We start from the raw sequence: 25,663 nt of genomic DNA, 5'->3' as shown, positions 1-25,663 counted from the left end.
TATAAAGCGCGACTGATTTAATCAGCCTGTGGCCACGCCTCCTCGTGACATCACATCCGGGGGCCGCGGGGCGTCCTGGGAGAGGAGGGAGGAACCTAGCCTCCCTCGCGAGCTCTCGGGCGCCTCGCGCATGCGCCACTGCACTCCGGAAGTGAGTCGGAGGAGGCCGCGTCACCATAGCGACCGGGGCCTCTTAGTCCGCGCCGAGCTGTTGGGGCGCCGCCAGCTGCGCCCCTTTGGGTTCATTTCCTCCTTCTGCCCCGGGGAGACCTCATCGTCTCGCCAAGTGATCGGGCCCTTGTGACGTAGAGCCGAGCCAGGAGGAGGAGTCAGGGCCCGGGTGGGGATGGGGCGCGACCACCCCAGGGCCGCTGGTGGGATGGGTCTGTGCAAGTCCAAGCTGCCCGAGGTGGGCAGGCCCCTGCGACCCCAGGAGAAGGGTAACGTCGCAGGGGCGGCTGGCTCACGGGGCGGGGGGGAGGAAGGAGGCCGTGAAGGGCACGAGGGAGGTGCAGGTACCCCACACCCCAGGCCGGTGTGCACACGCCCCGCCCCCCACCCACCGAGCTGCACGTGCTCGAGGATCAGCCGCGCTTTGATCCGCTTGGGCACCTGCTGCGCGGGGTTCTGGGCACTCCACGGCGAGTATGTCACACTAGTTGTCCGGCCTCCAGGAGATGACAGTGTAGACAGGGAAGGAGACAGTCTCAGAAAAATGGGATCGGCGAGCAGGAGGGAGCAGGGCTGCCACGGGGAGAGAGGAGCCGGCTCTGCGGCCCCCAGGAGAGGGGAGGTTTAAAGTTTACGTTGGGCCCTGTGGGATGCCTGGGAATTCACTAAGCCAAGCGGGAGGGAAGCAAGACACGGAAATTGCATTATCGACTACTGCGCTGCCTTAGAGACGCCTGGTAGCCACGCACCTTCGTTTGCTCATCACCCGCTACCGCACGTCAGGGACCGTGGCAACTGGTAGAAACCCGGGGACCAGCAAGACAGAACTGGTCCTTGCCCTCCCGGAGCACAGAGTGTGGCTGGGGAGACGGACAAGAACAAGGAAACAGGCAAAATCCTAGCTGACCGTGGCTGCTGCAGTGGAGGAAATGTGGCCCTGGGACGGGATGATGCGGGGGGAGGTCCGGAGGGGAAGCCTGATGGGCGGGCGGGTGGGCTGTGTCCTGAAGGCGGCGGAGCAGGGACTTGGCGTGCAGGGGGAGCAGCGGGAGAGGGATGAGTTTGGCAAGTTCAAGGGACAGAAGAGGCCAGGGGGGCTGGACCAGAGGGAAGGAGGAGGAGGGCGTTGTGGGATGGCCCAGAGGGGGCGCAAGTCTGAGCCTGTTTCCTCAGCTGTCAAACGGGACAATCGAGTCATTGAGGTTTTCAAGGAGATGCTGTGTGCAGAGGGCGTGGCCTGCTCGCAGTCTGCATCCTCTTCGCAGCCCCCCAAACCCGCCCCTGTAGCAGCGCTAACCCGTGCCCTGTGTGGATATACCACTGGGCATGGATGCACACCCCCAGATGCCACCCTAGGGCAAAAATGGGTAATGCCAGGAGACCCGTGTCCCGCGTCACTCACCCGAGGACACACACTAGGCTGTGGACACAGACACATCGGTGCGTGCTGGCCCCTGCAGGCACCAAACCCTCTCCCCACCTCTTCCCTGGGCCCCCACAGACATCCTCAAGTCTCCCCTGATCATCTTCGTGATGGGCGGCCCAGGTTGTGGCAAAGGGACACAGTGCAAGAACATGGCGACCAAATACGGCTTCCGCCACGTGGGGCTGGGCCAGCTGCTGCGGCAGGAGGCCCGACGCAGCACCCAGCGGGGCCGGAAGATCTATGACATCATGCTGCAGGGGCTCCTGGTGCCCACGGTGAGAGCTCACAGGCACCGGGGCAGGGGGAAGAAGGGGGTACGTCAGGATGGGCTTCCCTGGAAGCAGAGAGGCCCAGAAGGCCGCCACTCCCACTGCTTTGCTGCCCTGAGCCTCCGTGTCCCCACCTGTCAAAGTGGAAGAGCAGCTGGACTCCCAGCAGGAGTCCGTAGTGAGGGTTGGCTGACCTCATTGCCATAAAGCATGTGGCAAAGTGCCTGCAACTTAACGAGTGCTCCGTAAAGTCAGTAGTTATTACCCTCGTGACCTTGGGCATATGTCACTGGCCCCTTCTGTACCTGTTTCCTCCCCTGTAAAAGGAAGGTCCCCCCCCGTACCTACCTGTAGGACGGTAGCGATGAGTAAATGAGACCTCGCAAGCCTGGCACACAGTAGTCGCTCTGCCCGGTAGACCGGCTCGGCGCAGCAGAGCAGCCTCGGCATCCTGGGCGCTGGGCAGGGCAGGTGCTCCCCTGGACTCACCTGAAGTCCAGACCCAGGAAGCGCACTTGACAAGGTAGCCATGTAGGTGAGGGACCCCCGGGGCACCAAACCCGCCACCCCTTTCCTTCCCAGGGCATCATCCTAGACCTGATCAGCAGCACCATGCTGTCTCACCCAGAGAGCCGAGGCTTCCTCATTGACGGCTTCCCACGGGGGCTGAAGCAGGCCAAGGAGTTTGAGCGCCTTGTGAGTGACCCCAGGGTGTGCAAGCGTGCGGTGAGGCGGGAAGCCGCTCCCCCCCTCCCTGCCTTGAATGGAGATCAGAAGGAGTGAGACTTGGGGGAGAGGAGATGGCAAGGGGGGAAATGGGGTTTTATATTTTCAAGGGACAGTCGGGAGGGAGATGGTTGGAAGCTTCTAGAACCTGGGTAGGTAGCTGGGGAGCTGGCTGGGACAAAGTCCTATTAATATCTTCCTGCACATCAATTATTTGCCCACTGAAGAGCACGTGGGGTTAGTATCATCTCTGGGCCATTGACATGGAGTCTAGTTATCCGTTCATTTATTTATTCAACCACCTGTCCCCAGATCTTTCGAGAACAGGCTCTGTCCTTAGGATTCATGAGACCGACTCAGTCCCTGCTCTTAGGATGCCAGGCGCTGACCTATACGTGACTCGCTGGACAAAACAGACATTTCAGGTCGCGGTGAATGCAGTAAGGAGGAGACAGAACGACATCCTGGAGGGACACAAGTGGGCTGTTCGGGGTGCGGGCCCAGGTGGCCTCCCCGAAGCCAGGACATTGGACAGTTGAGCTGTGCCAAGGAGGAGCCAGCTGCGTTTCTTCAGGTTCCTTCTGCATGCCAGTAGCGCTGACTTCGTGAAAAGGCCCATCCGCCCCCTTGAGCAGCCATAAGACTGGAACGTCTGGAAATGGCCAAGCGGGAGAAGAGGCAACCTGTGGCAGGTTGTCAGCCTCCAGACTGTTCTGGAACTTGCTGGAATCGGTTGAAATGCCTTCGGAGAAGTGCAGGTGGGGATCCAACAGAGGTGGCCCAGGGCTGGGGCAGGGCAGCTGGATGGCGCAGCTTCCCTTGAAAACCGCCTGGCTTGGCAACGCAGGGCCTGCATGTCCCCATGGCAACAGCAGCATGAATGCATCTTGAGCTTTTTACTGAGCCCAGCGCTGTTCTCGACCCTACTCGGATGAGCTCTGATCTTTCGGAACATTCCAGAGAAACGTTTCTTGCACTGTCACCATCCTGCTTTTTTTACAGAGGGATCGGGCAACTTGCCCTGGGTCACACAAGTTAGGTGGCGGGCAGAGGCCTTCCTTAGGCCCCAGGACAGTTCCGAGGCCTAGATTCTGACGTCAGTGGGGGGCCCCTCTCCGCCTCACGGTGGTCCCCCCTTTACCCACGGAGGGTTGCCTTCCGTCATGGAGGCCGAGAACCATCTGCCAGCTAGGGTCGTGCTGGCGTTGTGGATTTACGCTAAGGGGAACAGACGGGTGCTTTTCTCTTGTGCCCGTGCGGCTGCCAGAGGTGGAAAAAAGGAAATAAATGGGGCTCTGTGCGATGACGGTGGATTTTCTTTGTGGAGAATTTTCTAGATCTCTGCGAGCTGCCAGGCCCCTGCCGGCCTCTGAGGACCCTGGAGGCCCCTGCTCAGGCCCTTCCCCCGCCGACCCTGCTGGCCTTGAGCGTCTGTTTTGAGGGTCGCGTCGGTGCAGTGGGTCTGGCTTGAAGCGGGCGCAAGAAGTCTCTGCCCGCAAGGACACACTGCCTGGGGACCCTGCCCTTTGCCGCTGCTCTTCTCTCTGTGTACCTTCAAGACACCCCCAGGGGCCTTTTGAGGGCCAAGGTGCTGAAATTCAGAGGAAGCCGCCCTGGGATGCTGTGTCGGACTCCTAGGGAGATCAGCGCCCCCATTTTATAGACAGGGAAATCGGGAGCCACGGAGGGAAGGTTACCCTTGGAGGTGGGCCAGCCTAGTGCAGACACTGGCTTTGGAGCCAGCGAGACTGGCGTGCAGGTCACACTCGGTCACTTTCTCCCCGTCTGTGACTCGCACGAGGCTTGGCTTCCCAAGCCTCAGTGTCCTCCTCTGTGAATGTGGACAGAAACGCTACAGGCGTCTCCTCGATGTGGGGACACGGGGAAGGAAGGCTGACTCCCGAGGCAGCGGCCTGTGTATTTCCAAGACGGCACCAGTCACCCCTGCACCTGTCTGAGAACACAGCTCGGGAGCCGAGGCCCGGGGATGGGTGGCCTATGTCGAACGAGCCCACGGGGACTCCCCGCCGAGGACAACCAGACAGCCACGTGCGGCTCCGATTATTAGAATCAGGTCGGACTTTGTTGGAGCGTCCCTGACCAGTGGCCCTGAAACGCCCATTTCTCTGCATCGATGTTTCTCCCAGAAGTGTCACCTGCGGGGAAACTCCCCTGTTCACGGAAGAAGACTTTAAAATAATGATGTATTTTTAAAAACTTTTTGTTAATTATAGCCTCACAGGAAATTGCCTTGTACCATTCACCCAGGTCCCCAACCCCCCTACTGGTGACATCTTATTCCGCGGGTCGTCCAGGATCACAAGCTGGCTGTTGGGATCACGGCGTATTTTGATTTTCCAGTTACCTCCAGAGCAAGCGGTGCTCTCTTTCCCTTTACCAAAGTGCTCCCATTGCCCCCCTCCCGGCCCCGCAGGAAGCAGAAAAAGGCACTTGGTGGAATGCGGTGTTTTAAGTGACAGCACGGGCAGTGGCGTACAGGCCCAGGATGTGCAAAGTCTGTGCAAGCTGACCCCACAAAGCCTCGTGCTCGGAAGCACAAGGGGATGAAGGCCCCCACGCGCGTCCCGTTCACTGTCCCTGCCGGGAAGGAGAGGTGTGTCCGTGCTTGTGCGCACAATCAGCACAATCTAAGGGATCCCCGGGTGCCCGGATCAAACTGTCATCGAGGTCTGGCCACACGTGCTCTATCTGCGCCCGAACGTCTTGTCGCAGTGGCCGATCGATGGTGTCCTTTGAAGCAGGTTCCGGGGCCCATTCTGGGCGCTCCCTCACCCAGCCGCTCCCGACATGGCCAACGTTCCTGCCTCGAGACCATCTGATACCCAGGCCACCTCAGTTTCCCCGGTGTCTGAAGAGCGTCCCTTTGATTTCCATGGGGTTAGGTTTGCCAGCTGAAACGAGGCCCACACCTCGCTCGGTGTCTCCTAATCCAGGGCGGCGCATCCACACTGCTTGCTTCCCTCCTGCCTTGGACTCACGGGTCCCTACCTCGCCTCTCTATCCCTCATTCGCTCTGCACACGCAGAGTTAACTACCGACGTGCTCAGATTCGGGTTCTGTACGTTGTGTGTGTGTGTGTGTGTGTGTGTGTGTGTGTGTGTGTGTGTGTGTATTTCATCCAAAATATTTCAGTATATATTTTCCAAAAGATGAAGATTTTTGTAAAGTCAAAACACTGCCACGATCACACGTTAATATCTTCCGTGTCCTCAAACGACTCGCCAATAGTCAGATGTCCGTGAGCGTCTTCAACATCCTTTTCTTCTTAAGAGGAAGTGGTTTGTAATGAGGATTTAGGTAAGGGTGACAGTGTGTAGTTGGTCCTACGTCTCACCTGCCCTGTCGTCAGTCGTCAGACAGGTGCTCCTTCCGTCTCGGCTGCTTCTGTTTCCCTTGCAACTGTGTTTCTCGAAAAGAAGCCGCATCTTGGGGTCTCCTTAGTTGGCACAGCCTGGCTCTCGCTGGCTGCAAAGCGTTCTTCACCACGTTCCTCTCTCCAGTAGATGTCGTCGCCACCGCTAGTGTGTCTGGAGCTTGCTTGGGACTCCGATGCCGCTTTGTCCGGCGTCCTCCCTAGGCGTTGACGTGAAGTTGTCAGGTGGCACGGGATGCCTTGCTGTCTCCTCACCATGGGTGGATTATCTTTTTTTTTTAAAAAGGTTTTATTTATTTATTCATGAGAGACACACACACACACACACAGAGAGGCAGAGACACAGGCAGAGGGAGAAGCAGGCCCCACGCAGGGAGCCCGACGCGGGACTCGATCCCGGGACTCCGTGATCATGCCCTGAGCTGAGGCAGGTGCTAAACCGCTGAGCCACCCAGGGATCCCCTGGATTATCTTTTACAAGTATTCGAGTGTGCTCTTCGGGAGGAGTCAGGCCCCTGAACGTCCGTCCACCGGGACACGGGTGGTGGACTTGAGAAAGTGGGAAAACGGAGTATGTGTTGTGCATGCAGGGTCCTTTCTTCCGTCCAGTTGTGAGGATGCTGGGGCTGTGACATTTCTGCGCTCCTGTGACATTCAGGCTTTGGCTCCTCCCCCGCGTGGTGGTAGATGAATCAGGGCGGATTGGGCGTAGAGCACTGTGATTCAATACTTTATGTCTTGCATAATTTCCCAGGAGGCTCCCACATGCCCGACTGGCACCCTCTCCGCGAGGGGTCTGTAATGGGCGGAACTGTGTCCCCCAAGATGTGTACGTGGAAGCCCTCACCTCCAGGGCCTCCGAATGTGCCTGTATGTGGAGACAGGGTCTTTAAAGAGGTGAGCAAGTTAAAAGAGGTCCTTGGGGGAGAGGGGGTGCCCCTGACCCAATCTGACCGGTGTCCTTCCGAGAAGAGATTAGGACACGCACACACAGAGGGGACACGGGGCAGAGCCGGCATCGACCAGCCGAGGAGAGAAGCCTCAGAAGGAACTAGCCGTGTGGACGCCCTGATCTTGGTGTCCGGCCTCCAGGATTGTGAGAAAGTAGAGTTTGTAGGGGCCCCTGGGAGGCTCAGTCGGTGGAGCATCAGCCTTCAGCTCGGGTCGTGACCCCGGGGTCCTGCATCGGGCTCCCTGCTCGGTGGGGGGGCCTGCTTCACGCTCATGCTCCCTCTCTCCCTATCTCTGCTGCTAGCTCTGTCTCCCTCTCAAATAAAATCTTTTTTTTTAAATTTTTTTATTTATTTATGATAGTCATACAGAGAGAGAGAGAGAGAGGCAGAGACAGAGGCAGAGGGAGAAGCAGGCTCCATGCACCGGGAGCCCAACGTGGGATTCGATCCCGGGTCTCCAGGATCGCGCCCTGGGCCAAAGGCAGGCGCCAAACCGCTGCGCCACCCAGGGATCCCCAAATAAAATCTTTTTTAAAAAATGAAAGTAGAGTTTCTGTTGTTTGAGGCATGCACACGTGGCGTTTTGTGGCGGGAGCCTCAACTGAGTACACCCGGTCAGACAGCGGGGGCGCAAAGTGCCCCCTCCACCTCCCATCTCCTGGTTTTATTCGTGCTGATATTCAGGCTGATAGACATTGCCAGTTTGCGATTTTTCTCTTCTGGGCATTTTTTCCCACACCGATTAGTGCGAATTCTTCCCTAAAGAAGAAATCTCTTTCCTCGTCAAGGGCTGTTGGGTTATCCTGAAATACACTTCCTACCAGACAGGTGGGCCCTATAGAAGCTTAGCTTCCCTTCCTCGAGGGCCATTTTTCAGACTAAGGCGTTGGTGTCCTAGGTCCTTCCAATGGTGACCATGAGGTTGGTCATTTTTGCCTTCATTCGTCTGGTTCTCTCTCATCAGAACTCTGTGGTCTTTGTTGTGGTCCTGCCAGCTGTCCCATCAATGGCCAGGGTGGCACCTTTCTCACTGTCGTGTGTCCTCTGACACGGCCACGCCCCCCCCATGACCCCTACGCTCTGTTTCTGGCCTGACTTCCCACTTCCCACCCCTACCTTCCACATTTCCTGCTGAGCCCTCGAATTGGCGCTCCCTCGCAGGAGCCCTTTTACAGTGGCGTCCGGCCTGGGGGCCAGGGGAATTCATTGTCACTGGGTTGTCACCATTTCCAAACCTTTCCAGTGGTCAGAGCTGTAAAACACGCACTTGTGCAGGGGACGGAATCCCAAGTTTGGGGCACCTGGGGGGCTCAGTGGGTGAGCATCTGCCTCCGGCTCAGGGTGTGACCCCGGGATCCTGGGATGGAGTCCCACGTCGGGCTCCCCTGCTGTGTCTCTGCCTCTCTCTGCATCTCGCATGAATAAATAAATAAAATCTTTAAAAAAAAAATCCCAAGTTCATCCTGATGTTTCCAGTTCACACTTAGCAGGACAATGCCACCTTCTCTTTCCCTAAAACATCAGACTCCTAAAACCATTAACGTAGTCATTTGCATTATTCCATTAGGTGCAAAATTGTTTCCAGGGAATATACCACTACTAACTAGTAAAAATAAAACGACTGAAGGAGGTTTAAGATTTCTCTGTGGCTCTGACTTTCCTTATACTATTCCTCACTGTGGACGTACGTGGGGAAAAAAAAACACCGAGTTGCCTGAAATAATTATTTTCTCTATGTAGTTATGCGTGACAATAACTCAGGTACATTTGTTTCGGTTTGGTTTTGGATATTTGGGGATTGCCTTGTTACATTTAACTTTTGAATTTGCATGTTATTTGATGATCCCAAAGTCAGAGCCACATAAAAAGGTGTGCCGGAGTAAGAGCTTGTTTCCAACCACTCCTGTCCGCCCCTAATCCCCAGTTGTGTCCTCCTTTCCCCATAGGCAACTATTTTCATTAGTTTTTGGTTTGGTTTGTCCTTCTGGTGTTTCTTTTTGCAGATATAAAGTGTGTGTGTATGTGTGTGTATGTAAGAGAGAGATCTTTCTCACACAAAAGCCGGCATTCTGTATATACGTGTCTTCACTTTTTTGAGCTTTACGATATATCCCGCAGATCTCCTATGGGCATCGAGGATTTCCTTGTTTCCTTTCACAACTGCTGTTCCATTGCGTGGCACTGCCGTCGTCTATCCAGCTGATACCCCATTGACAATAACTTGCTGGACAACGCATTGACAGGCAATAAGCTGTGTGCGGTCGTGGGCCGCTACGAGCAATGCCGCACTGAACAACCTCTGCATGGCAGTTCAGATTCTTGCTAGTATCTTTACGATAGGTTCCTCTGAGTGGGTTTCTGAGATTAAACAGAAACCTGTCGATCATTTTGCTGGCCGTCCCCACTCTTTTTTTGCATCGCCACCAGCGATAGATGAGAGTATTCTTTCCTCACACCCACACCAGCAGAAGATGTTGCCAAAGTTTTGGATGTTTGCCACCCTGCTCAGGTGTGAAAGAGCGTTTTGGGGTAGTTTGAAATGGGCATTTGTCTTGCTATGAGTGAGGTTGAGGGCCATTTTTACGTCTTTTGTGTGCTCTTTATAGTTTTAGGCTTATTTTTCTGACAGATTGTTGGTCTCCTCTTGATTTCTAGGAACTTTTGATATATTAGGGCTATTAGCCCTTTGTGGTATGGGTTGCAAATATTTTCCCCCCACTTTGTCAATTTATCTCTTGACTTTGCTTTATGGTCATGCAAAAGTTGTTTTTAAATTTTTAATCAAATTTATCAATATTTTGTTATTTCTTCTGGATTTTAAGACCATTTCTAACACCCTCCCCCCCAATCCTAGGCTTATCAGGGAAACCATTCATGGTTTATTTAGTACTTGTAGGACCTTATTTCTTGCATGTAGATCTCGGATCCATTTGGGACTTATCCTAGTTTTTAGAATGAGGTAAGGGTTCAATATGACCTTTTTCCAAATTGTGATCCAGTTATTCCAGGATCATTTAGTTGAAAGTTTGTCCTTTCTCCACTGATTTGGGATGCCACCCTCGCCATGTAACAAGTTTCCACATTTGCTTGGGTCAATTTCTGGATTCTACTCTGTTCCAGGGATCTGTTTGTTCCCTTGAGCATTGCTGTTTTTGATATGGCAGCCTTCTTAGGTTTTATTTTTTATTTTTTTAAAAGATTTTGTTTATTCATGAGACACACACACAGAGAGGCAGAGACACAGGCAGAGGGAGAAGCAGGCTCCATGCAGGGAGCCCGATGAGGGACTCGATCCCAGGTCTCCAGGATCACGCCCTGGGCTGAAGGCAGGCACTCAACCACTGAGCCACCCAGGCGTCCCATCCTTATTAGGTTTTAGTATCTGTTAGGGTTCAACACCTCCTCTCCCACCTTCACCATCCACTCTCTTTGCCTAGGTTCTCCTGGACATTCCCACTCGTTTGATTTTGCACACGAATGTTAGAGTCAACCAGTTCCACTAAGTAAGTTATCATGTTGAAATTATAAACTGATTTAAGAACTCACCTTTATGATGTGGTCTTCCTATCCAGGCACATTTATATCTTCCTTTTGTTCAAGTCTCCTTTGAATCATTTAGGAGTAATTTTACTCAAGTGTTCCTTAAAGATTGTCCTTAAGACTTTTCACATTTTTGGAAAAAGTTTTGCCTGAGCATATTATGTTTCATTTTGTTGTTGTAAGTGGGGCCTTCTTTTCTAACTGGTGACTTTTGTCTGGATGTAGGCTACTAACCTGTGTGTTAATGCTATATCCCATTATTTTACCAAATTCTCTTAAGTCTACACTGGTTTATCTATTGGTTTTCTTGAGTTTCCCAGAAATACAACCACATATCTGCAAACAGACATGGTTTTACCTCCCTTCTTTCAAATTCAGGTTTCTCAAAGTGATTCATCTCATTGCCTTAGCTAATCTTCTTATACCTTACTATGTCACAGGAGCAGGAGTGGGGCAATTTTGTCTTGTCCCCAACTTCAGTGGGAAAACAAATTTCCATTAAGATGTTGGCTGAAGATAATTATCAATTCTTAGCATCTTTTAAAAATCTAGAATGCAAAAAAAAAAAAATAAATAAAAAATAAAAAAATAAAAATCTAGAATGCATGCTACATTCTAATTGCCCTGTGAGGATACCGTATGCCTTTTTCCTCAGATGTTAATACAATAAATTGTATTGAACCATCCTTGCTTTCCTGGAATGAATCTCACTTGGTGGTGGTAGTGGTTGTTTTTAATGCACCATTGGTGTCTATTTCATGAGGAAATTCTGGAGGAACTAGTAGGAGGTAGAGCTCACAGAGGGCAGCCATGGAGATCTAGGGATCTCCTGAGACCAGTCAGGGAGGGCAGAGCAATGGTACAGGTGAGCTGGGAACTCTTGTATCTTAACCCAGTGTGAGTGAAGTATCTGGGCAACAAGAAAGCAAGTGAAGACTGCTTAAATCCATCTTAGAGGGAATATTTCAATCCAAATATCCATCAATCTAGAACTAAGTTACGGTACATCCATACAGCTGAATACTCAGGAACCTCCTTACGTGCTGATATGGAACCACCTCCAATTATACCAAGTGAATGAAGTCGAAGGCAAATCAGTATCTTCACCACTTGTAAAAATAAAAAAAAAAAAAATTCAGGGAAAAGGACATCGGAGGCAATTCACTTCTACAGTATAAGCCTAAAATAGCAGGCTAACTCCAAGGAGGAGTGGCTTCCAGGGACGGTGAAACTGGGTGGCTGGGGATGGTGAGGGAGTCTTCACTCTTCCCTGTTAGTGGTGTTTACTTACGAGCTCTGCCAAGGTCCTACCTATCCCCAAAAATAAACACGTTAAAACACTAACTCAGAGCTAAAAAATAAGATGAACCCAGGGGGCTGCACAATCCTCCTAGACTCCTGATCTCAGCGTGGGGTGGGGGGGTGGCGGGGAGCCACCCTCTAGCCTCTTCCTCACCCAGCCTCCTTGGCGGATGCCTAGGTGGGCCGGGCCCCAGACATCGTCATCGTGTTTGATTGCTCCATGGATACAATGGTCCGGAGAGTGCTGCACCGGGGCCGGGTGGAGCACAGGGCAGATGACTGTGAGTCGGCCATCCGCCAGCGCCTGGAGACCTACTACATGCTGTGTGAGCCAGTCCTGACCTTCTATCAGCAGAAGAACCTGCTCTGTAATGTAGGTACTTCCTGCTTGCCCCTCATCACCCGCCACCAACTCCCCACGGGAACAAGACAAGGGTGATGGCTTGGCCCACATCCTGGACCTCTCTGGGCCTGTTTCCCTACTGTGTACACTGGGAAATTCCATTTCTTCCACTGGGCAGTATAGGCACAGGCTGTGGCCTTCCCACTAGGACATTTAAGGTCTAAACAGAAGGACTGTCTCCCAAACTGCAACATTAAAAACATTTGACTGCATCTACAAAACCTAAGATTAGGACAACTGGTTAAGCATGGCTCAGCTCAAGTGCAGGGATATACATCCTCCAGGGGGAAAGCAGGGGTATCCTAATTCTTAAAGTGACCCATCTATGAAAACCTCCGGCTTGTCCCCGTCTCTGTCTGAAGGCAGGAGTGTGAAATGAAGCTAAAATGAGGGTGTCCTATGGAACAAGCTTTAACTGATCAATGAGTTTGGGATAGGAGGGCAGGGGCCACAGGGGTTGGGAGGCAATCCCCCACACTTCCCGCCCCCTGTGGCCCGCTCCAAGGGACAGTATCTGCACAGCTGGTGTGGCTGAGTGGCCAACTCTTAGTGACCTATAACACTGTGCTGCAGCCTTCCTGACCCACTTCCCTCTTCCCTCACCTTGTGTGACCTGCCACCGCACTTCCCGATTCTTTGTCCGCACTTAGTAAGAAGAGGCCCGCAAACCTGCTTCCCCCGCGTTGGAGGGCTGGACAGTGTCCGGGCTGTGACTCAGAACTGACCTTCTGCTCCCCCTCCTCTAGATCTTGGCAGAAGAAGCTCCAGAAAACATTTTTGCCAAGTGCTGCTCTGTCGTTGAAAGCCTGCAGTGACGGGAGGGGCTGGGGGCTGTCTCCCCCCCATCCCAGAACACACATAGGGCTCAGAAGGGGGACAGGCTTGTGAGGTAAGGTATGTAAGACAGGCCAGGAGACCCCAAACCGAGCCCCTTCCTGGGCCATGGCACCACAGGGGTGGGCTGAGTGGGGGCCACCACCCACAGGAGCAGGTTCCTACAAGGCTAGAGAAAGCCTGGTGGGGCAGGGGGCTCTGAGCTTTTCTGGGCTCCTGCTTGGTGCTGCTTCAAACCTGAGAGCCCAGGATTCTCAAGTTGAAACCTGATCTGCATTAGTATTCAACTATAAACCCCAAAAGAACACTCCGGCCATACAGTAGGCCTCGAGATCAGCCCCTGGGTTCACTCTGTCTCCTGTCCTCACCCCTGGGAGGCCGTGGCCTCCCACCAAGCACGGATCTGGTGCCATTTCTTACCAGGCCTGGTTTCCACCTTGGGGCACACGGACAGAGCAGGCCCCAGCCAGGTGCGTACCAAGAGCAGTCTGACTCCCGTGAGGCACACGGAGCCAAGCGTTTGCTGTGGTGGCAGGCTGCGTCCATGGAAACACCTGTCCCCAGGGACTCTCCTGGGTGTCTTGCTCCCCATGTTCCCAGAGGAGAAACATGGGATGGGGTTAAGACTACTCCCCCTGGGCTCAACCTGCTATTCCCCTTTCTGCGAGGCAACACTAGAACAGTCTTTGGGGGGCCCATACCCCCCATTCTTATTGGCCAACCCCTGTTCCTCTTCAGCTTGTTTCCTCTACGAACACAACTGCGGCCAGCACGCAGTTTTTAGACAAAAAGCACTTTATTTAACCAAAAAAAAAAAGGGGGGGGGGGTTAGGAAAGCACAATGCGCCTGCAGAAAACTATTTTTTCTTATAATTCTTTTTCTTAAAAAAAAAAAAAAGGAAGGAAGGAAAGAAAAAACACAACACAAAGCTTGTAATTTCCAATCACCATTATCAGGCTTTTACAACATCTATAAAGAACAAACAAACATCTGCTTCAAAACTCTACAGGGGGCAGGGGAAAGGAGAGAGGAGGGAGGGGGGAAGAGGAGGAGAGAGAGACTGAGAGAAAGAGAGAAAGAGACGGCACCCAGCAGACACGGGGAGGTTTTGTTATCATTTATTTGTGAAGTTAAAAACGAGCGATAAAAAGTAAAAACTGCCATACAATTTGTTGTTTTGTTCTCAATTTGTCCTCTTGAACAGTTGAAACCCAAGACCAGTCCCGGGAGTGGGGGGCAGGAGGGGCTGCAGGGGAGCCGAGCGAGGCAGGGGGGAGGAGGAGAGAGGAAGAGCAGAGGCCGAGGGGCTCGACTGGGGGGGAGGGGGGCCTGCAATAGCAACACCTGGTCCAAGGAATGTTCCAACTCTAACTAAAAAAAAAAAAAAAAAAAAGAAATAGCAAGAGTGACTTTTTTTCCTTTTTAAAAGTTTATTTTAAAAACATGAAGAGGGCCAAGGGTGGTAGGAAGAAAATGAATTGCTTTCCCCTGAAAGAGGCAGTTTCAGGAAAGGATAGAGATTTTTATATATATATATATAATTTTATAGGTTTTGTCTGCTTTTTGTGTTTTTTATATTTTAAATTTTTTTTCTTTTTTGGCAGATTTAATTCTATCTTCTATGGCTGGCTCAACATGAAGGATCCCAATTTTGAAAGAAAAAAAGCATGAGACACACAGAATGAGCGAGAGAGTGAGAGCCCAGCATCGCCCAGGCTGTGACCTCCAAGCCACTCAGCAAGGGCTTCCCCAGCACCTCCCACAGCAGCTATCGCTCTCTCGCCAAACAAACGAGGAAAAAAAAAAAAAAACAAAAAAAAAAAACAAAAAAAAAGCCCCCAAACAGAACAAAATGGAAAAAAAAATAAAAGATTTTCACAGATGAAGAGGTTCACATTCATTCGATTCATTGAGCCTGCGGAGAGGGAAGAGATAGGAATCGGTCACTACGGGGAGGGGAGGAGGGGGCGGGAGACAGGGGACGGCGGCAAGGAGGGGGCCAGGAAGCCCCTCTCCTGAGCCTGTGGCGAGCTCAGGCTGCAACCATGTGTTTGTAACTGTCTAGTCAAATGCTCCGGGGACCTCGGCTGAAGTCAGACTGGCTCCTTGATGGAGGAGGAGGAGAAAGAGTGACATGAAGACCAGGAGGAGAGAAGCAAGGGCCACAGAGGCAGAGCGGGAAGAGAGGGAGAGAAGCGCACTCAGGGTCAGGGAGGGAGGAGGGGTGCCCTCTGTCTTCAGGAAGGCAGGTGCTCCGGCGCATCACAACATGACAATCTCAGAGATCACGGTGTCCCCACAACACCCCTGTGAGGTAGGTTGGAAGGTGGCGGCGATCGTCATGCCCACTTCACAGACAAAACCGGGACACAGAGGCAGGCGCGATAGCGGAGGAGGCGGAGCCCAGGAGGGGCGGGAGGGGCCCTGGGGCGGGTCCCCTTGGCGAGCTCCCCCAAGGCCCACCAGAGCCAGGGCCGACCCACGCTGGGGCCGCCTGCAACACATAGTCACTCGGACACGGGGAAAAGATTGTGGGGTTAAAAATAAAAGAATGCAAAGAACAAAACCCAAAAAAGTAATGCAGAGAGGGGAAAACACATCCGTTTTCTTCCCAAGTGGCCAGATTTTGAGTGAGCGAGTTAGCGGCCAGGATGGCGACCAACCGTCTGTGCTGCCGGCCTGCCCCCCACCCCCAGGACTACCCACCAGTTCAACAGTTCCACCTTGTATTTGTTTCGCGCTTTCCCCCAGCATCGCGACAGCGTGACACAGGAACAAGCGGGCCGGCGCGGGGAGGCCTCTTCGTTTAACCTCTGGACCCAGCGCACACTTCCCCAGCTCGCGGGGACTCCCGGAGACCTCTGGCCACACGGCCCCCGCTGCAGGCATCAAGGACACACCCCGCAGGGGAAGGGATTTCCGGCGCTCCCCACTAAGGCAGGATGGACGGTGGCCGGGGGTTGGAAGGAGAAAGGAGGAGGAGGGGGGTGGCAATTTCCACTTGCCTGCTGCTGTCCCTGCTGTGTGGGAGGAGGCTGCGGGCCGCCGGGACCTGGAGTCTGGCCGTAGTAAGCGGCCTGCTGTCTGTAATACTCGGCCCAGGCGGCACTGTAGTCTGGCTGCGAGCCCGGGGGTGCTCCCGGACCCCCTCCGGTGGCCACTTGAGCTGCAGGGAGGCAGAGGGTGAGCGAGTGCAGCTGGGGGCTCGAGGGCCCAGCCCTGCCCCTACCGCGTGACCCCAGCGGCTCACCCTGCTTCTTGTAGTACTCCTCCCAGGCCTTCGTGTAGTCTTGCTGTGGGGGTGCTCCGGGCTGCTGGGGCTGCTGGCCTGAAGGGGGGGAGGCATCAGGAGGTCAGAGGACGGCACAGGGAGGCGGCTGCCTCTCAGCAGCCTCTGGCAGACCAGAGCCCCGGCACTGGCCCGCACCCACTCATTGGATCTTTTTTCTTTTTTAAAAGATTTTATTTGACATATAGAAAAAGAAAAAGAGAGCTCACACACACACACGCCAAGTAGGGGGAGCGGCAGGCTCCCCGATGTGTAGCTTTGATACCAGGACCCTGGGATCACAACCCAAATTTCAGACGCTTAACTGACTGAGCCACCCAGGTGCCCCACACTCACCGATCTTTTTGTAATACTCTTCCCAAGCCTTCGTGTAGTCTGATTGGCCGGCAGGTGGGGGCTGAGGGGGCTCGCCCTGGGCAGGGGGTGCCGCAGGGGCTGGTGCAGGGCCCGGCACGGGGCCTGGGGGCTGCTGGTAGTAGTGTGAGTAGTAGGCGGCCCAGGCAGCGTTGGGGTCTGCAGCGGCTGCAGCTTTATCTGTAGGAGGGCAGGGGGCTGAAGGGCAGAACAGGGAGCCGGCCCTGCCCTCCCCACAGGGGCACCCAAGCCCTGTCCTGACCCTCAGCCAGGCAGCCTTACTTACTTGGGTCATGAGGAGCAGGTGGTTGCCACTGGGGATAGGTATTGCCCCAGCCCTGGGGTGGGTACTGGTGAGGAGGGGGGCCCCCCGCACTGCAGGACAAGAAAGGGAGGACAATTGAGCCGGGACTGCTCCTTCACAGGGGCAGGGAAGGCTAATAGGAAGGGGCCCAGGCCAGCCCCCTGCTTGTACTCAGCCACAGGCCCCTTGCCCAGAAAAAAGTGAGAAGAACACAAACTCCATTGGCTTAAGGATGTGAGAGTCCCCCCAAATTCAACATACATGAGTTTGCTTATCAGGTGGGGAGACTACAGTCAACACGTGTGACATCTTTTACAAATATGCATGAAACAAGAGGCTGGGCTGGATTGCGTCTTGGACCAGTGCAATCAGCACTTATTGGTGGTGAATGAAAATGGGACCCGCTGCTCTTCTTGCCAGCACGGCAATCCCCATGTCCCAAATCCCAGGAAGCTGAGAGGAATACTCACTGCGGGGGAGCCCCAGGTGGCCCCTGATTGAAAGGCCCGGGGTTGAATGGCCCCATGGGGCCTGCAGGGCCTGGTCCCCCTGGGCCTGGTCCAACCGGGCAGAGGGGACCCTGGAGGAAGCAGAAGCAGACAAATTTGGTTCAGGAGTGGGAGGAGACAGGAGATGGGTCTAGGCTCCTAAAACCCTTCCCTGACCCCACCTCAATCTTTTCCTCAATGAGCTGCTTGGCGTGGTCAATCTGCTGGGGTGAGCCCCGGATGATGAATAATTTGAAGTTGGGGTCCCCGTTGGGTGGCAGCTGCCGGGAGATCTCCACAAAGGCGCCTGTCTGCTGGTTTATGGCTTTCACATTCTCACCACCTATGGGAAGCCACAAGCAGTGAAGGGAAGGCAGGAGGAGTGGGCGGGTGAGGAGCAGTATGCACGCAGGGCCTACTCACCTCGGCCGATGACCAGCCCACACTTGTGGGTGGGGATGGAGAAGGTCATCTCTCCCCCAGGAGGGCCCCAGTTGCCCTGGCCCCTTCCTCGTCCCCGACCCCCCGGGGGCATGCCAGGACCCCCTGGAGGGCCTGGAGGACCACTCTGCAAGACAGGGAGGAAATGGAGAGTGAACACAGAAAGCTAGCCTGGCTCCTGGACTTCTCTAATAGGGAAGTGCCAGTCCCCTCTATCCTCACGGGCGGCTCGCAGCATACCCCGAAGCCACCTACCCTGAGGCTCTGGAGGAGATCATTGATGATCCGAGCAGCATGCTCACACCGATCTGGGGGCCCCATTATGTGAGCTATCTTCTCAGGACCTGTCCCATCATCTGAAGCCAGCAACCAGAGAACAGAAAGATGAGTTTTAAAGAAAAGCACAACACCAAACCCCCATAACACCGCCTCTGCGAGGTAGACACCATGCCAAGCCAGGTGTCAGAAATATCTCCGGCTCAAAGTGCCGCTCATCACACTCCATGTATTGGGGGGGGGGGGGGGGGGTTGCGGGGAGGCCCATGTTTCCAGAGAAGAAAACTCGACCAGCTAGGGCAGGGTGGCACCCCCGGAACAGATGCATTTTATGAAACTAAGGACGACAATAAACCTCAGAAAGGTCCTCCTTCCCCATGGGCCTACCACTTCCGAGACTCTCACTGAAGCCTGGCAGTAGCCCAGAGTTGGGGCAGAGTGATTTGATCCAGTCCAGGCTGCCCCATCAGGATGGGCCATTTGGTGGGGGAAACAGAACAGATTTGATGACAGGAAGAGCTTTCCTTTAAAGTTAAGAAGTCTGCCCTCCGCCACCTCTCGCACTTGGCTTTCCCCTCGAGGAGGGAAACAAGGCCCATTCTGCTGGCTAGGAGTAACGATGGCACCACAAAGAGGCTCAACGGGCTCACCACGGTGCCAGGCTATCTGCAGTGGACCCTCAGTCATCCTGAGGACAGAAGTGTAGACACAGCCACCCCCCCGCCCCAGCTAGTCTTTTCGGCCAGGCCCCTGACCTTGCTTAAACTGTATCCGCACACCAGCGTCATTCTGGATCTTCTTGATCATCTCTCCGCTCCGGCCAATGACCACCCCAACAGAATGCCTGGGCACTGGCACCTGACGGAGGGACGGATGTGGGGGGTGGTCAGCCGAGTCCTGTCCCTGTGGCTCTGGTGCCCTCTGCCCACCAGAGCGGGAGTCACGCCCAGCCCATGGCACTCCACTACTGTGGGAGGCCCACACTCACATCAATGCCCCCGCCAATCCGGGATCCATACTCGTTCCGGTCCCCAAAGCCACCCTGGTCACGCTCCCGCAGAATGTCCATCACCATCTCACAGGCTTGCTGCAAACACACAGGGCACGCCCTCCAACACCATTCCCCTAGCCTCCCATGACCCAAGGCCTCATGGACCTACGCTGAGCCCACCCAGGGCCTGCTAAAATTTTGACCTGCCGTCCCGAGAGGGAGGAATGGCCAGCATCCCCATTTTCCAGATAAAAAAACGAAAGATCAAAACTTAGGTCTCTTTCCCATGTCCAGTGCTGGGAGAGCTCAAAATGAGAGTGAGAGTCCTGCACAGACTTCAAGCCAGTGCTCTTGAAAACCTCTCCCCTTTCCCTCAAATGTCCAGCCCTGTCTGCTGCTCACTTCCCCTAGATACCCCGTCACCCCCAGGGTTCTCACCTGCACTTTGTAAGGATCCCCAATGATGCGGAGAGGCTTGTCCACATTCGTATTCTGGGAGCCATCCTGAATTAAAATCATCTTCACTCCAGCTCGCTCCTTTACAATCAATGCGGACAGTCAGTGTCGGGCTTTCAAAGAACTTTCTGGGGCTAGCGCACGTGGGGGGGCAGGTGTGATCACAAAGGGTAAGAGGCTCTGGCAAAGCAGTCGGTGGGGTGTTCACACACACAGATGCACGAAGGAGACTTTCCGGGGACAGGAGGAGCTTCTGTCCTCCATCCCACCCCTCACCTGCAGCTGTTTAATTGTCTCCCCGCCTTTGCCGATGACCAGGCCGGCCTTCCCTGCGGGGATCATGATCTCCTGCACAGTGCCATTCTGGCCCCCATTGGCATTGTCGTGGAACTGTCCTGGGGGGCCCCCACGACCCCGAGAGACAATGTCATCCAGCATCATCTTCGCTTTCCTGGGAAGGGGAAGAGTGAGTTCAAACACTTGAAAGAGTACAACAGGTCTGACAGCCCCATCCAGCTCAGAGGGAAGAAGGTGACTCCAACATGCGCGTGTGACAGATGACGAGAAAGAGGGTCCGTCCCTGGGGATGGGGCTATTCAGGTGGTTTTCCCAGATCTTCGGAGTCAGGGCAATCAAAGCATCAGTACAGCCCCCTGGAGAGGGCAAGGGTTGAGGGACATGGGGGAGTTGCCCCCAACTTTCCAAAAGATGGAAAGAGCTTCTGCTGGCTCCCCTCACCACAATGACAGGCTCCACCAGGGACTTACTGGACAGATTCTGGGGCTCCCGTCAAGGACACGCTGCGCTCGGGCAGGCCACCGCTGTCTGTAGAGGAGAGAGAGGGTCGATGCCTCCCCAGGTCCGTGGACACTGGAGAAAGGCTTTCCACGGAGACGGGAAAACTTGCACAACAATGGCTATATCTGCCACCATTAGCAGCCTGACAAATCACGACTAACACCTGGGAAGCTGCGAGACCAAGGCTGGGAAGCCTAAAGGTCAGTCAAGAAAGTGGAACTTTGGGGGAAAAAGAGGAGCTGGAAGGTAAGTTCCCAAACCTACTCCATTCCTGCCATCACCGACGATCACACACATCCTCTCCATGGTCTACAGACCTCACTGTGTTAGAACAAGTCCCCAGAAACCCCTGGATGACAGACACGTGCAGCTGAGTAGCCAGACTTGGATTCAAACCTGGGCCTGGTCTCAAAGTCACTCCTTCGAATGCATCTCCCTGCCTCACACATTCCCACTGGTTTCCCAGTAGGTGTTTACCTCAGATAGGGACTTAACAGTTTATAGCAAGATCTAGAACAAAATTTTGGATACTCAACCTTCAATCTTCCACCTTGGCCTCCCCCCAGCTGTAAAGTGCTACACTGCAGGGCACCACGCTGTACTAGTTAAGATCCTGCCCTGAACCTGGCACGTAGAAAGCACTCCATAAACACCAATCTATCTCACTTCTATCCAGTCAGGTGATTGTTTTAAAAAAGTGCAAGGAACCCAGCCCGGCCCTGTGACCATTTTGACACAAATCTGGCTCTCATACCTGGAGAGATCTGGACTTTGCAGCCTGAATCCTGCTGGATTTTGTTAATCTGTTCACCTCCTCTGCCAATGACTAGATGGAGAAAAAGGGAAAAAGCAGATTGATAAGGGCACCCCAGCACTAAAAAGACTATGTGGCAGGCAGGGGTTCCTGGCTCTGCTGAGAGCTCCACCAGGCCCCCAGCCCAAAGAAGACAGGTGAGAGGAAAGTACAGGAGGCCCTCTCACACCAAAAGCTTCTGGGCCAGCAGGGGCTCCCAAGACACTGTCCCTGAGAGGCAGGAAAATGGGCACCCCACAGTGACCCACACTCACTTAGTCCCACCATGCCGTCTGGGACCCTATACTCTTCTGTCATTGAAGTCCTATAAGAAAAAACAGTAAAAGCCAGTCTCAGGTGAGAAGAAAGAGACAGAAGGGTCTCTAGAAAAGACCCCTTGAAGCCACCGCTCCTCACCTGTGGGGTCTTTGGTGCTACTGGCCTCTGCTCCTACTTCCCACCACATCTGGACCAAGACCCCACAGGACTAAGCAAAGTCTGACAAGAGCACACAGCTTCCTCTCCCCAAGGCAAGCCACTCAACCTCTCAAGGCCCATTTCCCCATTTAGGCCACAGGACACTTGGTTGGGGTCACTGTGCCCCCAAACTAGTGCTGCCCCACTGACTCAGGGCAAGAGCAAAGGCTTGGATGCTTAGACAGAATTCTGACCGTCGTTTCAGGTCTCTTAAGAAAAAATAAAATAAAATAAAAGGGTTGGTATCTTTTCCCTATCCTCTCCCTAACAAATCAATTTCAAATTTCATATACACAGAAAAAGAGGGATCCCTGGGTGGCGCAGCGGTTTGGCGCCTGCCTTTGGCCCAGGGCGCGATCCTGGAGATCCGGGATCAAATCCCATGTCAGGCTCCCGGTGCATGGAGCCTGCTTCTCCCTCTGCCTGTGTCTCTGCCTCTCTCTCTCTCACTGTGTGCCTATCATGAATAAATAAAAATTAAAAAAAAAAAAAAAAAAAAAAAAAAGAAACAACACGGTCCTTCAGGAAAGATTCTACATCAGATTCACTGAAGTCACTGGGGGTGGGGGGGTGGGGGGGGTGGGGGGGGTGCGCAAATAGGAAAAAACCACAGGCCCCACCAGCTCTTGGGGAACAAGCATTTGCAGAAGGCAGAGGAGAAACCCATAGCTGGTCCTCAGCCCTCCTGCTAAGTGTCCCACCACAGCACAGGCAGCAACAGGGCACAAAGACTGCCCCTATACTTCCTGGGCTTCTCTGGGGCCAAGGAAGCAGCCACAGACACAGCTCTCCTAAGTCAGTAAGAAAGGCCAGCGATAGCTGACAGACAAGGAAACATGCGCTCTCCAAATCACAGCTTACCTGGGGGGAGGATGGATGGGTCCAAGTTGAGAACTGATGGCTGCAGAGAGAAAATTCAAAGCAATGATTGGCCTGGCTCCTCTTTGGGCCCCTGAACACTACTGGCCCCCAAGTACTCCTGCCCGCACGAGGAGTGGCTAGCACTTACTACAGGCTGAGCCTTCCTGAGCACATCTCACATCAGCACACGCACCAACCATCTCTGCCTCAATCTCCAGGGGCTCTGAGACCCCTAAAGCTCACAGACCCCAGATGATAAGCACCTAGAGCCTCCATGGACAGGTGCCACCTCCTCAGAGTTTCTAGCTCCCAAATCCTAAAAACCTTTTAAGACCCTGAAGCTGCCCTCTGCCTGCATCATCCAATGGACTTACAGTCTCCCTGGGAAGCCAGTTTCTTGCTCTCCGGTTGGTCTGTGAAAGAGAGAGGATGTCAGATGCTACACCCACCCACCCACAGCTGCCTCAAATCTGATGCTGGTGCCACATGGCCTGGCAAACAGCCTCCCTCCCCCACCCCCCACACCAAAGCCAAGACAGGAGAGTAGCAGGGACCAACCAGGAAGGAGGCCAGACTTCCACCAGTCCTACCATCAGCACTTAGAGTAAAAAAAAAAAGTCCTTTATAACAGGAACAATGATGGCAGCACTCAAGTCCAGGGGCAGGGAGGGACGGGGGGAAAGTCCGGTTTTGGCTGATCCCCCACGCTGATCATTTTGGCTACTGTGGGTAGCGCTGCACGCCCTAGGGCCAGCCAAGCTGCACTAATGTGGGGCTTGGATAAAACCATGAGCATTTCCCAAGCCAACCAGAAGGGGAGGAACAATCTTGACAACTTACAACTTGGACCCGGTCACAATCAATCTGCTCCTCTCAGCCACCTGATACCCCAGGATGGCAGCCCGAACAAGAATGAACAAAGCTGGGGCTGCTGAGGTTTTAAAAGACCAAATGGCAGTGGGCTTCCCCCGACTCTGCATCACGTTCAGACAAAGGCACCTCGCTCTACCCCCGGCCTTCCTCCCAGCAGGTAGGTAGTTACCTCCATCTTCTAACTGCCTCTTCTGGCCCCCAAAACCAAAATCAGGAGTGCTGTTGTTCACTGTGGTAGCAGCGTCGCCTCCAATTTTGGCTGCGATCTAGAAACAAAATCGTAAGCACAGAAGGTTACCACCACAACGAACGGGTGCTCAGACGAACTTCTCAGAACCTACCCGAGGGCCTCAACATTCAAGAGTCATCCAGGAATTTCAAAATTCCCTTTCTAGATGGGATTCGTGCCCTCGTCGTCTGCAACTGCTCTGCTCTCGGGAGGACCCTCAGGTTGCCTCCATGAGGGAAGCAGAAGTGTGACTGTGGCCCAGCTCTCCTGGGATGGTGGAGACCACAACTTTCCTTTATCTCCCTCCCCCTCAAAATCTTTGCGTTCGTTGAATGACTTTTAGAGAAACGTCTGCTTAAAGGCATTTAAAATCTTCATTCCACCAAATCCAAAGACCCTTTCTGAAAACACACATTACACGCCAGACACGTGAGGAACGACTTCAAATAATCCCAATGTAACAAAATTTAAGACCAGAATCCATGTGTGAAACTATCACACTTTGTTTTTTCCAAAGAAACGCAAACCAGAAGTTAAGGATCTATCTTCCCACCTCTCTTAATTTTCTTTTTTCTTTTCTTTTCTTTTTTTTTTTTTTAAACACTTTGGGCCAAAGCTCTCAGGATGAGGCTTTTCCCCAGCCCAACAAAGAGCATCAGCTCGCCTAGTGACGACCGCTTCTCCCTCAAGGCAGTTTGGTGGGCAACAAGACCAAGTGCACAGCAGAGGCTGATCCCGCGCCCTAGGTGAGAAAGCCTAGACCACACTGGGCGGGGAATAGGGCGTTCACCTAACGGGACCTCCCACTCTGCCCCGGAGGCACTGGAACAACCCCGGGAAAGCCTCCGACGGGAACGCACTCAGTCGGCTCCCGGCCGGTCCGCTGCCCGGGAGGACAGCAAAGTTCTCCGGTTCTCCAGGCCTCCTCCCCTCCAGGGCGTGCGGAGGCCGCAGATGGAGCTGGGGAGGTCAGTCACAGCAGCATGTGACACCTCCATGTTACCATCACGCCTCAAAACACAGTAGTGGGACCCTCCCCTCCTTCCCAGACAGACAGACCACGCTTCCAAGCCACCGGAAGCATCAGAAAGGACCCAGACCCGGTGCCCAGCCTCCCCGTTTCGCCCAAGCGCTCGGCCACTCTGGTGGCAAGGGGCCCCCTTCCCAGGCTCCAGAGGAAGGGCTGTTTCATCCCCAAGTCCTTTCTTCCCGGGGAACGGGCGAAGACGCGGCTGGGCCGGAGGCAAACAGCTCTCTGCCCCGGTGGGGAGGCGAGCGCCAAGCAAGACCCTCCCCTCCGGGAAGCTGGGCACTCCGCTCCCAGGAGAGGAAAGCGTGCCCCCGGGCGTCCTGAGTGGGGGCCCCCCAAAGTGAGTCCCAGCCCTCCGGGGCCCCCTCGCACGCCCCTTCCCCTGCAGGGGGTCACCCGCCGGGGGCCCACCGGGGACACCCTGGAAGGCCCGAGCCCCCGCCTACCGCCCCCACGTGACCCCGCCGCGGCCTCGGCCCCCCCCGCGACCCCGCGCGCGCGCGTGACCCCGCCCCCTCCCCCGCCCGCGCGCGCCCCTCAGGCCCGCGGCCTCCTCACCTGGCGGGCCCGCTGCACGGCGTCGGCGAAGGCGTCCTTGCGGATCCCCGGGCCTCCCCCGCCGGGCGGCTGGGAGGGACCCCCGGCCGACCCCCCGCCCGGGCCGCCGCCGCCGGGGCCGCCGCCGCCCCGGTCCCCCGCGCCCGGCGGGCCCGGCGGAGGGCCTCCCCCGGCGCCCCCGGCTCCCCCGGCTCCCCCGCCGCCGCCGGCGGGCGGCGGCGGCCCGGGCGGGGGTCCTCCCGTGCTGTAGTCCGACATGGCGCGGCGGGGCCGGGCCTGGCGCGGAGGCTGAAGCTGAGGAGGAGGCGGCGGCGGCGGCGGCTCAACGCGGGAACAAGGCCTCGCTCCACACGGCCGCGGAGCACTCTGGGAACCCAGCGGCTGGGAAGACGACGAGGGGGGAGAGGGACGCCCCCTCCCGCCGCC

At 54.8% G+C, this 25,663-nt stretch overlaps 2 protein-coding genes across 16 annotated transcripts; one reads left to right on the top strand and one right to left on the bottom strand.

The window, feature by feature from the left end:
• Positions 1-17: 17 nt before the first annotated feature.
• LOC112666378 (adenylate kinase isoenzyme 1) lies at positions 18-14,709 on the top strand. 13 transcript variants are annotated; one of them, XM_025457230.3, is made up of 7 exons: positions 181-340; positions 900-1,061; positions 1,673-1,872; positions 2,449-2,592; positions 11,960-12,154; positions 12,931-13,073; positions 14,624-14,709. In XM_025457230.3, exons 3-6 carry the CDS (start codon positions 1,705-1,707, stop codon positions 12,997-12,999), a joined length of 576 nt encoding a protein of 191 aa, XP_025313015.1. In that variant the 5' UTR covers positions 181-340; positions 900-1,061; positions 1,673-1,704; the 3' UTR covers positions 13,000-13,073; positions 14,624-14,709. The 13 variants fall into 13 exon arrangements, with proteins under 13 accessions (XP_025313018.1, XP_025313008.1, XP_025313009.1 ...); XM_025457231.3 differs by having other exon boundaries at positions 181-440; XM_025457233.3 differs by lacking the exons at positions 181-340; positions 900-1,061 and adding an exon at positions 18-151.
• On the bottom strand, positions 14,122-25,636 carry LOC112666372 (KH-type splicing regulatory protein). Of its 3 annotated transcripts, none has more exons than XM_025457202.3 (20): positions 25,238-25,636; positions 23,590-23,686; positions 22,922-22,960; positions 22,548-22,587; positions 21,485-21,534; positions 21,171-21,242; positions 20,386-20,443; positions 19,895-20,069; positions 19,601-19,699; positions 19,160-19,258; positions 18,927-19,029; positions 18,151-18,251; positions 17,878-18,022; positions 17,637-17,797; positions 17,437-17,546; positions 16,949-17,037; positions 16,645-16,842; positions 16,270-16,347; positions 16,025-16,185; positions 14,122-14,934 (listed from the first exon to the last, which is right to left on the bottom strand). In XM_025457202.3, the coding sequence occupies exons 1-20, from the start codon at positions 25,493-25,495 to the stop codon at positions 14,926-14,928; spliced, it is 2,142 nt and encodes a 713-aa protein (XP_025312987.1). In that variant the 5' UTR covers positions 25,496-25,636; the 3' UTR covers positions 14,122-14,925. The 3 variants fall into 3 exon arrangements, with proteins under 3 accessions (XP_025312987.1, XP_035558743.1, XP_025312986.1); XM_035702850.2 differs by having other exon boundaries at positions 14,122-16,185; positions 25,238-25,334; positions 25,480-25,500; XM_025457201.3 differs by having other exon boundaries at positions 14,122-16,185; positions 25,238-25,635.
• Positions 25,637-25,663: the final 27 nt, after the last annotated feature.

Source organism: Canis lupus, chromosome 20 (assembly GCF_003254725.2).
Source record: "Canis lupus dingo isolate Sandy chromosome 20, ASM325472v2, whole genome shotgun sequence".
Lineage (NCBI taxonomy): Eukaryota > Metazoa > Chordata > Mammalia > Carnivora > Canidae > Canis > Canis lupus.
Note: the sequence above shows the minus strand (reverse complement) of the source record. Positions and strands in the feature narration are given on the sequence as shown.